Here is a 16,465-nt window from a genome sequence, read left to right on the forward strand (position 1 = left end):
CATTTTTTATCCAATAATACATGCACCTAAGTGGAAAAAAATGCCACAAATATCTCCTTTAATGCCCAAGAACAATAGCAGGTAAGTATATTTTACAGAAGTGACATTTTTCAGAATTTATTTCCCACAGGCTGATGACATCACATCATACATATCACCAGGTTATATCCCACAAATAGAAAGCTTGTGACGGCTGCGTGTGATTACAACGACAGCAGATCCTCCGGGAGACAAGACCCTTGTAAATGATAGACTGAATGTTACGCTGCAAGTTCTTCTCCTATACGTTTCCAGCTACAGGAAATTTTGGAAACAGGGAATGATTTTAACTAGAAATATATAAAAATGGATCGTGTATCCCCTGCACATGAGAACTTTACTATAAGCGATGATTTCTGTATTTCCTGTGAGGCTACAGTGGGATTTATTGAACTCTGTTTAGCTCTTAATGGGGGGGGGGATATCGCTCCAGGGTAAATTACTTCCATTCTTTGGCAAAGAGATTGAAAACAAGATTGTTCACTGCTCCACGTGACTACACAGGTCTTGTTATATCACATCAAAGATGACTAATCGGCGACATTCCAGTCCCCCCCCCCCCCCCCCCCCCGAGAGCACGCGGGAAGATCAGCCATTATGGGGCATCCTATAATCCTGCGGAATGTAATAATGCATTGTATCAAAGGCTCGGAGAACCCTGAACACGGCTTTATAGAATGTAGGACCCTCCGGCTTTCAAAATATTGGACAGTTCAAGGAGGTGAAAAAATTAGCCGAAATTGCTATAATCTTGGCACCCTGCTCACCTTCGGGTTTGGGTGGCGACTGATGATCAGGCTTACGGGACCCGGCCCACACTCGCTCAATATGGCGTATGCCTCACTCAGCGCGGCATGACGAAGACTCACAGAGTCCGCTTCCAATATCTGATCGCCTCGGCTGCAAATTAATAAAAATTAAAAAATTACATTCATCACTTAAGGGAACCTGCGGCAATGATCTTTACACCACTGGTCACGGGCTGCGGGATAGGGTCCAGTGGGCGGGTCTCCTGAATGATTGACAGCCAATCATGCATCAATACAAAATTCAAACTATGTGTAATACCGCCCACTGAGGGACCACCCATAGTTCTTAAAGGGGTTATTCGGAATTTAGAAAATATGGCTGCTTCCTTCCATAAACAGCGCCACATCAGTCAATAGGCTGGTAATGCAGCTCCGCTCCATTGAAGAGAGTCAGGCTGAGCTGCAATACCAGACACAACCAGCACACAGGAGTGGTGCTGTTTTTTGGAATAAAGCAGCCATGTTTTTCTAAATCGATGTAAATAAATGCTTTCCTAATTACCAGCATTAAATCAGAAAGACATTGAACTTTATAATTAATAACCTCCCGGTAGTTAATAACACTGCGGATGGATTCTGACACTTCTACGTGAACAGTATCATTATATGGGAACATCTGGAAAGATTCTCCCCATGGATCACCCCCCCGCTCTTCTAAAAAGGATTTCCCTCTTTATTAAAAGCACATTTCAGGAAGACATTCCATTCCCCAGAACCTGATTTTATCTTCTGCGGCTGAAAACGTCTTACAATTAAAGAGAGATCACGGGACCCCGACATATCACGCTATCCATTCGCTGTGCAATTTTAGACCGCCACCAAATAAAAAGGTGCCATTATTTAAACTTTTTGGTACACTCCTTTAAAAAATAATTCTACGGAAATTACCGCATAGATATAAATCATTGTGTTGTCGGACTAAGGCTACTTTCACACTTGCGCTTTTTTGCGCTGCGTGCGCAGTGCAAATGCGCATAAAAAACGCATCATGCGTTTTCTTGCTTTTTTGCGCATGGTTTTTACAAAAAAATGCATGCTTTTTTTGCGCTGACATGCGCATAACCATGCGCATGTCAGCGCTCCCAAAGACTATAATGTGCTTTGGGTGAATTTTGTGCGCATTGCGTGCACATGCGTTTTTTTTGAGACATGTCGGACGCACAAAAAATGCAACAGGATTCCTTTTTTTGTGCCCAGGCGCACACTACAAAATAGGGATTTTTGTGTACTCACAATAAAATCCTTTTCTCCGAGCCAATCATTGGGGGACACAGAGACCGTGGGTGTTATGCTACTTGCCACTAGGAGGACACTAAGTAAATACAGAAAAAAGTTAACTCCTCCCCTGCAGTATACACCATCTCGCTGGCTGGGAATTCGGTGAAAAAAGCAGTAGGAGTATTAAACGAATGGCAATCATAACTCTGTCAAAACCTAAAACAGGGTGGGTGCTGTGTCCACCAATGATTGGCTCGGAGAAAAGGATTTTACGGTGAGTACACAAAAATCCCTATTTCTCCTACGCCTCATTGGGGGACACAGAGACCGTGGGACGTTCTAAAGCAGTCCCTGGGTGGGGAGCATATTTCTGCTAATACCCCATGTACCACTGAGTTAACACCGTGGTACTGCCAATTGCAGGCTGCGTCTGCCGAGAGCTGCATCCGTAGAAGCCCGAGAATGAATTAGGCAATGTTTGTAAAGGTAGGCAAACTGGACCAAGTCGCAGCCTCGCGGAGAGGCCTGAGAATGAATTTCATAATTTCTTGTAAAAAGTATGCAGACTGGACAAAGTCGCAGCCTTGCAGACCTGGTCTGCCGAGGCCTGGTGCCGAATGGGCGAAGAGGCGTCCACTGACCGGGTAGAGTGCGCCTTAATCCCAGCTGGGACAGGCGCGTTCCTGACATGGTAGGATTCCTGAATCGCCAAGCGAATCTACCTTATTAGCGTTGCTTATGACGCGACTAGACCCTTCCTATGCCCCTCTGGGAGCATGAACAGGGCATCTGACTTGTGGAAGGGAACCATCCGCGAGATGTACCGTCTCAGCGCCCTAACCACATCCAGGGTGTGGAGGGCCTTCTCGATGCGATGGACTGGCACCGGAACAAAAGGAAGGCAAAACGAATTCCTCGTTGAGATGGAAAGAGGAGAGGACCTTGGGCAGGAAGGACGGGGACATCCTGAGAACTACCTTTTCCTGATGAAAATGTAGAAAAGGAGAACGGCAGGACAGGACTGACAATTTCGAAACTCGTCTGATTGACGTAGTTGCCACTAGAAAGACCACCTTCCAAGAGAGGACGGTCAGTGGCACGTCCTGCAGCAGTCCGAAAAGGAAGGCCCCGAGAACAAGGTTAAGGCCCCATGAGTGGCCTTGTATAAGGAGACGCCACATGGAAAACTCTTTGAATGTCTTGACTTGAAGCCTGGTGGCAAATTGGGAGAGCACTGACAAGGCCGAAATTTTGCCCTTGAGCGAGCAAAGCACGAGGCCTGATCTAAATACAGATTGAAGGGATTCCAATATGGCCAGAATGGAAAACACCAGAGGTGATTGACCATGAACCTTGCCCACGAAAAAGAAGTTTGTCCAGGTGCAGTGATATATGCGCATGACCACAGGCTTCCCAGCCCCAATCATGGTGGAGATCATGACGTGAGAGAACCCAGCCTGAGTTAAAAACCAGGATTCAATGGCCACGCCGTCAAAGACCGGGCCTCGGAGCTCTGGTGGTAAATCGGGCCCTGCGAGAGTAGGTCCATACGATCTGAAAGTTGCCAGGGTATGTCGGCGACCAGTTGTATTAGTTCTGCATACCATGTTCGGCGCGGCCAATCTGGCGCGACTAGGATCACTGGTACTCCCTCCGCTCTGATCTTCTTGATGACCCTCGGAAGCAAGGGAAGAGGGGGGAAGATGTACAGGAGCCAGAAACAGTGCCATGGCAGAACTAGAGCGTCCGCTCCGATGGCGCATGGATCGCGCGATCGGGAAACGAACCGAGGAACCTTGTTGTTCAGTCTTGAGGCCATGAGATCCACCTCCGTGGTCCCTCAACAAAGACAAATCTGCTGAAAGATTTCCAGATGAAGAGATCACTTCCCCGAGGCAATGCCTTGGTGACTGAGAAAATCTACCTCCCAATTTTCCAAGCTCGGGATGTGGCTTGCTGAGATGGGCGAATGTCTGGTCTCGGCCCCATAGAAGATGTAACTCACTTCGTGCATGGCCATCCTGTCCCGGGTTCCTCCCTGGTGGCTGACATACGCTACAACCGTGGCGTTGTCGCATTGAGACCCAATGGGGTGAGGTTGAAACTCCGTAGAGCTAATGTGATTGTTCGTGTCACCAAATGTTAATGGGGAGACGTGACTCTCGGGTTGACCAATGACCCTGTGCCGTGTGGTGACGAGAGACCGCACCCCGGCTGAGGAGACTTGAGACTTGCGTCGGTGGTAACTACCAACCATCTTAGTGGGGGTAAAGACCTCCCTTGATTCAAGGAGGACCTTAGTGTCCACCACCTGAGGGCTTGCCTATCCCGCAGGGACAGAGGAATCCGACGATCCAGGAAGAACGGGTTCTCATTCCAGGCTAACAGAAACACATGTTGTAAAGGACGGAGGTGGAACGGTGGAAAACGGAACTGCTTCCATCTCTGTCACCATCCTTCCGAGAACTCCCATGGTGAAACGGATGGAGTGAGAAACTGGTCGAAAAAGAGACCACGCTGCTTGATGTAAGGCTTGGGTCTCTCATGAGGGAGAGTGGTAAATTCGCGGGAAGTGCGAGACGGTCCTGGGAAAGACTTTTCACAGTCTATCTTCCGAGTCCGAAGGACAAGCCAAGAACTGGAAGTGTTTCTCGTGAGTTGCAAAACGCAGGAACTCCTGAAGGGACAGGCAGATTGGAACGTGAAGGTAAGCGTCCTTGATGTCGGTGGATGCTAGGAACTCTCCCCTTTCCCATAAAAGCGACAACAGATGGGAGAGCTTCCATTTGGAATCACCGTACTTTGAGAAACTGATCTAACAATTTGAGATCCAGAATGGGTCGCATCGTCCCGTCCTCTTTTGGAACCACAAAAAAAGGTCTGAAAAAAATAATCCAAAACCTTTCGTGAAGGGGGACCGGAATTGATGACTCCGTCTTTTAGCAGAGCCTGAACAGCCCGAAAGAAGACTCTTGTCTTTCTCTTGGGGTAAAAAGAAAGTAAAACCCCCGGGTTGAAGGGGGAGAAGAAATTCTATATTGTATCCGAAGAACACCAGCCTCCTGATCCAATTGCCGTCATTGGGTAGATCTATGAGATCTGGCTCCCCCAGATCCAGAATCCCTAGGCCTGGGTTTCCAAGAACGGTTAGGTCTGTATGATGCGAGAAGATCGAAAACGTGTCGGCTGTTGGTTGCGAAATAGCCGAACAGCCCCTTTTACTGAGGAAGGAAATTTACTTTCTCCCCCCTGGTAAAATCAGAAATGAGCTGGTCTAGTCTCTCTTTAAAGGACGACCCTTTTGAAAGGGGGGGAGAAGTCAACGATATTTTCGATGTGGCATGCGCCCCTGGGGCTCTTCTAATGGAGATCGCATTAGCGGCGGAATGAGCCGCGCAATTGGCGGTATCAAAAGAAGTGTCTACTACAAAGACCACTGCGTGAATCATCTGGCTGGCGACAGTGGTTGCCTGCGGAGAAGATTGGTGCCCTGGAATGAAATAATCAGGATTTCTGCCCAAGCGGCCATTGCCTTGGTGACCTAAACTGCCACGAAGGATGGAGAAAAAGCCGCTCCTGAAGCTTTCAAATATTGAACGGCAGGTAGTCAATTTTGATGATCGGAGGTGTTTCTGACTGAGGCACCCTCAGAAAACAGATCGGAGCGTTGTAGAAGCAAGACGCGGTACAGGAAGGTTCACCGGAGGGAACTGTAATCAATCCTTCAATAGGTCTGGAGTATTTAGCCAGAGCATAATTTTGCTCAGTGAGCCACTTATGTGGCCAATCACTATGTTACTGGACGCTGGTAAATAACAGCGCACACGCTTGTTCCATAGATGAGACGGAGTGTTGGAGCAGAAATAATTTCATCGTCCAACTACAGAATCCTGTTGACTGATTCTATAAGAGAATCAAGCGACTCTTGATCAGTTGGGGGGATTCTGATGGGCTGACGCGTCATATACGAATTCAGAGGCATGCTCGCTGTGAACCTCAGGAGAGGGGAGCGAGAGACAGGAGTCGCTGATGCTGAAGTGCGAACGTGACTAGGGAACGCGGCATGTGTCCGCTTTTTCTGAGACCTGACCATCCCTTGGACGAGTATGGCTCCTGACTTAAATAGTCCTCCCGGAAGGAGAATAGCCTGGGTCAGAGACTCCACCGACCGTGACAGGGCGCAGCTCTCCTCCCCTGTACTCAGGGGTACCAGGTGCACGAAGCCCGTCAGCAGTCACTGCGAGGGGCGTTGGAGCGCAGGTCGGGGTTCAGTTTGGGCGCAGGCTGTGCGGTCCGTGCATAACGGATTAGATTGTGCACTGGGTAGGGCAGACTTGCAAGTGGTACACACGGTTAAAAACGCGGTGTATTTCTTAACAGCCCGTTTAGTCTCGTTCGAGAGATGCATAGCACTCCAGAAAGGGTTAACGGCAGAGACTGGCTGCAGAGAATGTGCCGGGAAGTGGTTAAGCTTTAATCTGAGGGCAGATGCAGCTTACCCTCGGTCCTGTATTATGTCCCCGTGAGGAAAAACGGTGGCCCTGTGGCGACGCCCGGTATTCAGCTGCTCCTGCAAGGGTTAACTGCAGCAGAGGTAACAGACATGGCCCCCGAGATTAAAATGGCGCGTCTCGTTAGGAGCGGGAGGCGCCAAGAGGAGGGGGCGGCGGCAATAGCGCGGATGGCGCTATTCAAATTGCGGCCTAGTAGGCCGGAAAAGCAGGAGGCTCAATTTTTGGCCTACCCGCGGTAGGCACCAGGAGCAGGGCGGGGCTAGTGGGCGGCGCTATTGAAATTGCGGCCTAGCAGGCCGGGGACTAAATTTCTGGGGCCATCTGAAAATGCTGAGCGCGCGGGGGGCCGCTGGTGCGCCGCCGCTGAGTCAGCGCTTCTCCCGGGGACAGGACCCGACACCATACCTCAACTCCAGTGCCTAAGCCAGCGCCGAAGTCCATTCTTCTTATCCTCCTGGGCTGATGTAGCAGAGCTGGGGGAGTTCTTGAATGGGGGGATGCTCGATCGGTCCTCCCTCTGGGCAGGGGGACGGTGAGCTTAGAGAGGTATGCTCAATCGGTCCTCCCTCTGGGTAGGGGGACGGAGAGCTCTGGGCTGATTCACGGCATCCGAAAAAGCGCTGGTCAGGTCCTTCTCCATGCACTCCTGTGCGATCTTGTTGTGCTTGCCCTCGTATCCGTTCGACCATCATGGGAACCATCATCAGAGGAATCAGCCCCGTTCGTCGCAGGAAAGGTACGTGAAGGGTTACTCCACGTGCTTGCCTGTTGTTGGTTCGGGGGAGAGCAGGCCGTAGAAAGGAACCGTCGCCCCCTTCACTCCGTTAATTAAAAAATAAAAATTTACAGAAAATTAAAAAATAAAATAAAAACGGTGGGGTCTGAAACCAGACCCAAGTGCCTCCTACAGACACTAAGCAAGAACTGGGGAATTCCCAGCCAGCGAGAGGGTGTATACTGCAGGGGAGGAGTTAACTTTTTTTCTGTATTTACTTAGTGTCCTCCTAGTGGCAAGCAGCATAACACCCACGGTCTCTGTGTCCCCCAATGAGGCGTAGGAGAAAAACCGCATGCGCATACAAACGCATGACTATGCGCACCCATGTTAAGTATACGCATGTGCAAGTATGCACAAAAACGCAGCGCAAACGCAAGTGTGAAACCAGCCTAACAGAAATGTGAAGTAAATTAACTGATAGACTTTTCATTTGCATAGATCACTAGATTTACTAGATTTAAAGGTGTTGTCCGGGAAGCTGATTACTAATGACCTTGATGCGAACAATGAATGGAGTGGAGAATGAGTACATATACATGCCGATGCTCCATTCAAGACAAGGGTTTTCAAAGCCCCATTCTTCCCCATTAATCACTCTGTCAAAAAGTTTTTTCTAATATCTAATCTGTGTCTCCTCCCATTCAGTCCTGTGATTACAGCAGCACCAGCAACCTAATGAAATCCTGTAATTAGCACTTCACTTCCTTCGGATGAGGAATGACCAATGAGTGGAACAAGCTGCCACGAGAAGTGGTGAGTTCTCCTTCAATGGAAGTCTTCAAACAGAGGCTGGACAGACATCTGACTGGGATGATTTAGCGAATCCTGCTTTGAGCAGGGGGTTGGACCAGATGGCCCATGAGGTCCCTTCCAACTCTACGATTCTATGACATTGTCACACGGGCAACATCAGAGAGCAGCAGCCGCTCTCACTATTTCCACATATCAGTTGTGTCCAAAGGAAAAGAGTGAAGAAGCGGCCACTGATTGGCTGCACGGCTCACGTGACAAAATGTCAAGCAAAAACTGGGAGTCCTGACGCCAACATCACTGGAACACCACAAAAACCAAAAGGGGAGTACAGGTAGTTATTATTTTCGAAGGGGGAGTATAGTAATTAAGAAAGCTGTCCAAGTAATAGACAAATTCTTTAAATCTTTGTTTTCTGCTTTTAGCCATTTCCGACTCATTTTAGGGTTTGTTTGTTTTTTTTTTACTTAGACAAGAATCCCAAAGAAATGAGACTTCCAGTGATCACTACATATTCTGAAGACAAAGGTTGTGTAAATATATGTTTGAGCTTTATGGTAATTGGTCTTTTAAAACTTCACATTAAAATAAAATGGAGATATTAAAAAAAAAATAAAAAAATTATGATAATCTTCATTTATATAGCGCCAACATTTCTCTTTCGTCTCATTGTGGGACACAGGAACCGTGTGAGGGCGCTGTGTCCCCCAATAAAGACTCTGAGAAACAGATTTTACGGTAAGCAACCAAAATCCTGTTTTCTCTTTCGTCTCACTGGGGGACACAGCGCCCTTACACGGTTCCTGTGTCCCCCAATGAAGACTCTGGGAAACAGATTTTACGGTAAGCAACCAAAATCCTGTTATTCCGCAATGCTTACCTCAGCCTTCCATCCATCTTGGCAACAGATCCCGGGGCTAGGCTGTGAATATAAATCCCTGGAGAGCTGTTTTCGAGAGTAAGCCAGCAGACACCAATGCCCAAACCGACCCCAGGCTCTGCAACAAGGGTGCAGGATAGAATTAGGTACATGCAGCCATACAACATATAACAGTCTATAGAGCCCAACACTGGGGCTGTAGTCATCATTTTTTGGTTATTGTGATACCTTTGTTAAGAGTCACCTCCATAATGATCCTGTCTTTTGGGCCGGGACCTTTACGAGAGGCCGAGTCCCCATCTTCTGACCCGACCACAGATGCCCCAACACTGATATGGGAGTTAGGAGAACTGGAGCGACTCATCAATGTCGGAGTCGCACATGGGGTGAGGCTGGGACTGCGGAGCCTGGTACGTACGGTTAACGTTATTACACCCTTTCTGAGTTGCTGGGAAGAAAAAGAAAAAGGAAAAATGTTTTCCAGAAATCATAAAACATATGAGCATGCTAACACATTCAGCTGGAAGGGAGCAAGGAGCATCTTGTACCACAACTGATTGTGATAACAAGATCTATCACATTATAAAACAAAATTAGCCTCTTTGGCACCTTACTAATTACAGAACTTCATGGGTTAGCTGATGCTGCTGTAATTACAGGACTTCACTAATTATCTAGTGCTGTTGTAGAGCTTTCCTAGTTAGCTAGTACTACTGTAAGCATAGGATGTCACTTGTTAGCTGGTGCTGCTGTAATTGCACAACTACTTTGCAAGCTGGTGCTGCTGTAATTACAGGACTTCACCAATTAACTGGTGCTATGGTAGTCTTGAACTTCACTAATTAGCTTGTACTACTATAATCATAGGACTCCACTAGCTAGCTGGTGTCGCTGTAATTATACAGCTTTGTTCACTAGCTGGTGCTGCTGTAATCACAGGACTTCACTAATCAACTGGTGCTACGATAGTCAGGAACTTCACTAGTTAGCTGGTATTATTGTAATCATAGGACTATACTAGCTAGCTGGTGTTGCTGTAATATGCAGCTTTTGTTCAAAAACTGGTGCTGCTGTAATTACAGGACTTCACTAATCTGGTTCTGCTGTAGTTGTGGACGCCACTAGTTAGCTGTTGCGGTTGTAATTATACAACTTTCTACACTAGCAGGTGCTGCTGTAATCACAGGACTTCACTAATCTAATTCTGCTGTAATTGTGGACTTCACTAGTTAGCTGTTGCGGTTGTAATTATACAACTTTCAACACTAGCAGGTGCTGCTGTAATCACAGGACTTCACTAATCTAATTCTGCTGTAATTGTGGACTTCACTAGTTAGCAGGTGCTGCTGTAATCATGGGACTCAACTAGTTAGCTGCTGTTGTTGCTGTAATTATGCAGTTTTGTACACTAGCAGGTGCTGCTGTAATCACAGGACTTCATTGGATAATGGAAGTAGTATCCTTGTTTGCTGCAAGACAAAATTGGCATTACAACCTGCCCACTGAAATGACTAACTGAATGTCCAAGGCATGGCAGGCCAAAGTTGCTAGATTGGATGATACTCTCTCTTATAGAGAGGCTCTCCACTTTGGCTTACAAATGGGGGTCCTAAGAGGGCAAACCCCCCACTATACCATCTATAATTTCTAATAGAACATATGGAAGCGGGGTGTCTTTAGAAGACAAACCCATTGAACTTAGCATTAGGGCCATAGTTTAAACCAAATTTCTCATCAGAATCTAAACACCCTAACACTAAATCTAACAAAGTAATTTTCAGAAAATGTAATCCCATAATCCAAACACTATCCCATTAAGATAAATCCTCATATAAGATGTTAAAACAAGAAAAAAATTTCCTTTAGCATAATATAGGCACAGCCTTGTGCCCATATATAAAATCAGTCCTAAATATGGGGTTTTCTGGTTTCTTTATGCAACAATAGACTTTTATTATACTTTAATAATAAAATTTAATTTCATCTGAAATTCAAAATTTTGTTGCATTTCCTATCTCGGTCTAGACCATTGCACAAGACGTGGCCCTCTACATATGGAGAAGTAGATTAACGGGAGAATTGTTGACTTTACTTATCCGTTATCTGGAGTCTGTAAGGAATGACGATGTTACATCGAGCACAGACGAAGGTGTGTGATCCATCACTATAATGCCACCCCCAAGTCATATCAGCATGTTATATCCGTCGGAAGGTGGAAAATGCTGAAGATAAGCCGTATCAATGGACGCAGGACCGGGGCGGACAACAATGCTGGAGCCTAGATTCAGGGCCCCGCTCTTTGTAGGATCACGCTACATAACATTCGGCTGATTTGTACGATACCTTAAAAGTATGAATGGCCTCTTGATGCGTCGTCCCTTGTAACGACTCGCCATTTACTTCCAGGATTTCATCTCCTGTTTGGCACAAATGCAAAATTATTCAATAGTCAATGTCATTTCAATAAACTTGGTCTTAGAGTCATTTATACTATTGATTTATTCACTTCTTTTTCCACTTAAAAGATAATTCTTCTTCCTTGCCTCCTGAAATCATCATTCACTCCGAAAAATAGCAAAACTGTCAGCTCACTGAGGGATCAGATTACAGTGCCATATTGAGGTCTGTGTTGAGGGGAGAAGGAACAGTGAGAAAGGCATATAGACCCCCTTCAACTGCTTTCTATTATGTTTATATCACCCCAGAGCTGGCTTTACAGTTACACTGCTCAGTACTGACGTATGATGTTCTCTATGTTCCTGCTGCTCCTGAACATGTGCGACATAGAGACAAAAGAGCAGTAAGAAAGAGCAGCTCTTACACCGGCAGTCCCAGGCAGACAAATGTATTACCTGGATGCCCATGTGACTGAATGGCGACCATACAGTATCACAATTTGTAAGCGATCGCCCGGGAATTTAAGACAGATCGGCTACAATCAGGTGATCAACAGGCTGGCTTCATTGCAAAAAAAAAATAAGGTTGTGATATTGGCAAACTGTATAAAGGTAATTCTCACATATACTCCACATAAATAGAATAATAGTGAGATTTTTTTTTTTAATTATTCATGTATGAATATTAAATTGCACGTAAATTGCACAAGGTTTGTGAGGACAGCGAGCGACTGGATGTCTCATCTTCTTCCATATCTAGGTCACATGCCCGATGCTGAAAGGCTGCAAAGTATTAAAAAATGTAAGCGTTTGCTTCTCTGATGAGATGAGGAAGGACAGATGAACGTGGAGTCCTCGGATGAAATAAATACAGGAATTATGTAGGTCAGGAACTCGTTTGTCGCATTATTTAAAGCACAGAGATAGGCTAAAGCCCAACTGGGCTTACTGGAGCAGATTAGGAAAACTCCAAGGCGATGTGTAGCAGAACGATCGATGGTAGAATAGATCGGAGGAACGATTGTTTGCAGTATAGATCGTAAGAACGATCATTTGTAGGATAGATCGGCAGAACGAACGCTTGTAGGATAGATCGGCAGAACGATCGTTTGTAGGATAGATTGGCAGAACGATCGCTAGTAGGATAGATCGGCAGAACGAACGCTAGTAGGATAGATCGTAAGAACAATTGCTTGCAGTATAGATCGTAAGAACGATTGTTTGTAGCATAGATCGGCAGAATGATCATTAGTAGGATAAATCGGCAGGACAATCATCAGTAGGATAGATCGGCAGAATGATTGTTAGTAGGGTAGATCGGCAGAATGATCATTAGTAGGATAAATCGGCAGGACAATCATCAGTAGGATAGATCGGCAGAATGATTGTTAGTAGGGTAGATCGGCAGAATGATCGTTAGTAGGATAAATCGGCAGGACAATCATCAGTAGGATAGATCGGCAGAATGATTGTTAGTAGGGTAGATCGGCAGAGTGATTGTTAGTAGGATAAATCGGCAGGACAATCATCAGTAGGATAGATCGGCAGAATGATTGTTAGTAGGGTAGATCGGCAGAATGATCATTAGTAGGATAAATCGGCAGGACAATCATCAGTAGGATAGATCGGCAGAATGATTGTTAGTAGGGTAGATCGGCAGAGTGATTGTTAGTAGGATAAATCGGCAGGACAATCATCAGTAGGATAGATCGGCAGAATGATTGTTAGTAGGGTAGATCGGCAGAATGATCATTAGTAGGATAAATCGGCAGGACAATCATCAGTAGGATAGATCGGCAGAATGATTGTTAGTAGGGTAGATCGGCAGAGTGATTGTTAGTAGGATAGATCGTCAGGACAATCATCAGTAGGATAGATCGGCAGAATGATTGTTAGTAGGGTAGATCGGCAGAATGATCATTAGTAGGATAAATCGTCAGGACAATCATCAGTAGGATAGATCGGCAGAATGATTGTTAGTAGGGTAGATCGGCAGAGTGATTGTTAGTAGGATAGATCGGCAGAGTGATTGTTAGTAGGATAGATCGTCAGGACAATCATTAGTAGGATAGATCATCAGGACAATCATTAGTAGGAGTTATTAGCAGAATGAATGTTAGAATTATCGACTGTTGAATGATCGTTCCCAATCATTGCTCAATATAAACACGTTTGGTGGCAAATGGTAGTTTGTCGTTGATCATTTCTTTTATGTGGGTGTCGGTCGCCAGCAAATCCCCTCATAATACATTGGGTATGTGCTGTGAAAAAAAATGTAATATGTGAACATGAACATCTGCAAGGAGTTTGGATTTCCGCGTGTGGGATTCCTTCTGCTACTTCGGTTCCCTCCTACACCACAAGCACATACTGCTTTAGACTGTGAGCCCCAATGGGGACAGAGTCATGTCAACGTCTGTAAAGTGGTATGTTGGCTGAACATAAGTAATAGGAATAAATATCAATACATGTCATTACAAGTGGACCAATGAGTATGAGAATAGAGGAACAGAACATGTATACGTATTCCCACCAGTGTCTGCCCCATTCACACAGCACTGTACCTTCTTTAAGTCTCCCGTCAGCAGCTGCGGCTCCATTGGAGAAGATTGTTTTCACGAAGATCCCCATGCGACCTCTGGCTGAATCCTGACCTCCAACAATGCTGAACCCAAGACCCTGATCAAAGGAAAAAAGGTTATTAGTAGTTTATACTATACTGGTCATAGGACGTAATAAAGGGAACAAAACAGAAATATAATCAACAGTATTGTTCAGCTTTCCAAAAAACTAAAGCAGATTGAAAGGTTTGTCCAGTCTACAAGTACAGAACCACCTTTGTAGGGCTTTTCATATCATATCTCAGTTTTCGTGCTGCAGACATGCATCTCCTTCTTCCCAACTTACAAAATGAAAAGTTATCACAACCTGCCATGGTACAGATGAGTGGAGATGCAGCCTGGACTCCTTTCACTATGTCACTTATGCTGCTATAATCACAGGACTTCAATGGCTATCCGATGCTGCTATAATCACAAGGGTTGATTGGCTAGCCAGTGCTGCTATAATCACAGGACTTAATTTGCTAGCCGATGCTACTATAATCATAGGGTTTGATTGGCAAGTTGGTGCTACTGTAATCACAGGACTTCATTGACCATCCAATGCTGCTGCAGTGCAATCACAGGACGTCATTGGCTATCCTATGCTGCTGTAATCACAGGACGTCATTGGCTATCCTATGCTGCTGTAATCACAGGACGTCATTGGCTATCCTATGCTGCTGCAATCACAGGACGTCATTGGCTATCCTATGCTGCTGCAATCACAGGACGTCATTGGCTATCCTATGCTGCTGCAATCACAGGACGTCATTGGCTATCCTATGCTGCTGCAATCACAGGACGTCATTGGCTATCCTATGCTGCTGCAATCACAGGACGTCATTGGCTATCCTATGCTGCTGCAATCACAGGACGTCATTGGCTATCCTATGCTGCTGCAATCACAGGACGTCATTGGCTATCCTATGCTGCTGCAATCACAGGACGTCATTGGCTATCCTATGCTGCTGCAATCACAGGACGTCATTGGCTATCCTATGCTGCTGCAATCACAGGACGTCATTGGCTATCCTATGCTGCTGCAATCACAGGACGTCATTGGCTATCCTATGCTGCTGCAATCACAGGACGTCATTGGCTATCCTATGCTGCTGCAATCACAGGACGTCATTGGCTATCCTATGCTGCTGCAATCACAGGATGTCATTGGCTATCCTATGCTGCTGCAATCACAGGACGTCATTGGCTATCCTATGCTGCTGCAATCACAGGACGTCATTGGCTATCCTATGCTGCTGCAATCACAGGACGTCATTGGCTATCCTATGCTGCTGCAATCACAGGACGTCATTGGCTATCCTATGCTGCTGTAATCACAGGACGTCATTGGCTATCCTATGCTGCTGCAATCACAGGACGTCATTGGCTATCCTATGCTGCTGCAATCACAGGACGTCATTGGCTATCCTATGCTGCTGCAATCACAGGACGTCATTGGCTATCCTATGCTGCTGCAATCACAGGACGTCATTGGCTATCCTATGCTGCTGCAATCACAGCACTTCATCGGCCAGCCAGTGCTACTGTAATTACAGGATTTGATTGTTAAGTTGGTACTACAGGAAAGAGGTCTTTTTCCTTTCTGCACAATGCTGAATTGAATATGGTATGCAGCACATCAAGTGAATAAAGCTGATAATTATCATAGAATCTATTCTTTAATTTTAGATTAAAATCTTGAATTCACACACTGAAGCATATATACTCGGAAAATTATAATAAGTCTGCAGAGAAAACTAATTCAAAGGGGAAGTCTCATTAAATACATTGATTACCATTCTTGTATGACAGCAAGTGGTCAAACTGCTGGGACTCATTAATCACAAGAACAGTTATCCCAAAATGTCACTTCTACGGGACTGAGCTGAGCCATTAAACATGGCAAAAAGTCTTAGAGGCAAAATCCCTTTAATTCTAACTTACATATATAATCAGGACCTTAAAGAATCCTTCTTGTCTCACCCGAATTGTCTGATTTAATAAACACTTACTATCCTCCATGGAAAACCAAATTATAGAGAACTTTCGCTATTATGCTGCTTTTCAGTTACTCCTCCTAGAAGTCTATAAATAAATGGACAAATGGGCGTTTCCATTCTACTTGTTAAAGAGGTGTGTCCCTCTACAATCTGTCATTGTCAACACTGATTGGATAGAGTATACAGGGACAAGCCCCTCCCCCATTTTGACTACACCCACTGTCATTTTTTTATCTAAATTTCTAGGTGGCGTGATGTAGATCCATAAATAATAGTGAAGTGCTGGAAAACTCGTTGGAGTTCCACAATAAATAAGCGGATGAGGAATTAGGAGATTTATTTAAAAGGCGCGGTATGGAAGACTGTCTGCCCCAAACTTATGGGAGAAGTAACACTAGGGGAAATAAAAACAACAAAGGGCCGATGCAGACACTGGCTGGTTGGAGCCCTGATTTACGGAACGTCATTCCACTAAAAG

At 45.6% G+C, this 16,465-nt stretch overlaps 1 protein-coding gene across 6 annotated transcripts in view; it reads right to left on the minus strand.

The window, feature by feature from the left end:
• Nucleotides 1-16,465, minus strand: part of PDZD2 (PDZ domain containing 2) — a 328,957-nt gene that overhangs the window by 61,728 nt on the left and 250,764 nt on the right. For all 6 annotated transcript variants that reach the window (XM_073543881.1, XM_073543880.1, XM_073543885.1 and 3 more), the window contains 5 exons: nt 13,949-14,063; nt 11,332-11,405; nt 9,217-9,436; nt 8,989-9,106; nt 807-939 (listed from right to left, as the gene is read on the minus strand). In XM_073543881.1, coding sequence (XP_073399982.1) covers nt 807-939; nt 8,989-9,106; nt 9,217-9,436; nt 11,332-11,405; nt 13,949-14,063 — 660 coding nt within the window. The remainder of the gene's footprint in view (nt 1-806; nt 940-8,988; nt 9,107-9,216; nt 9,437-11,331; nt 11,406-13,948; nt 14,064-16,465) is intronic.

The sequence above is a fragment of the Dendrobates tinctorius genome, unplaced genomic scaffold (assembly GCF_039654945.1).
Source record: "Dendrobates tinctorius isolate UK_male_01 unplaced genomic scaffold, ASM3965494v1 ptg000135l, whole genome shotgun sequence".
Taxonomy (NCBI): domain Eukaryota; kingdom Metazoa; phylum Chordata; class Amphibia; order Anura; family Dendrobatidae; genus Dendrobates; species Dendrobates tinctorius.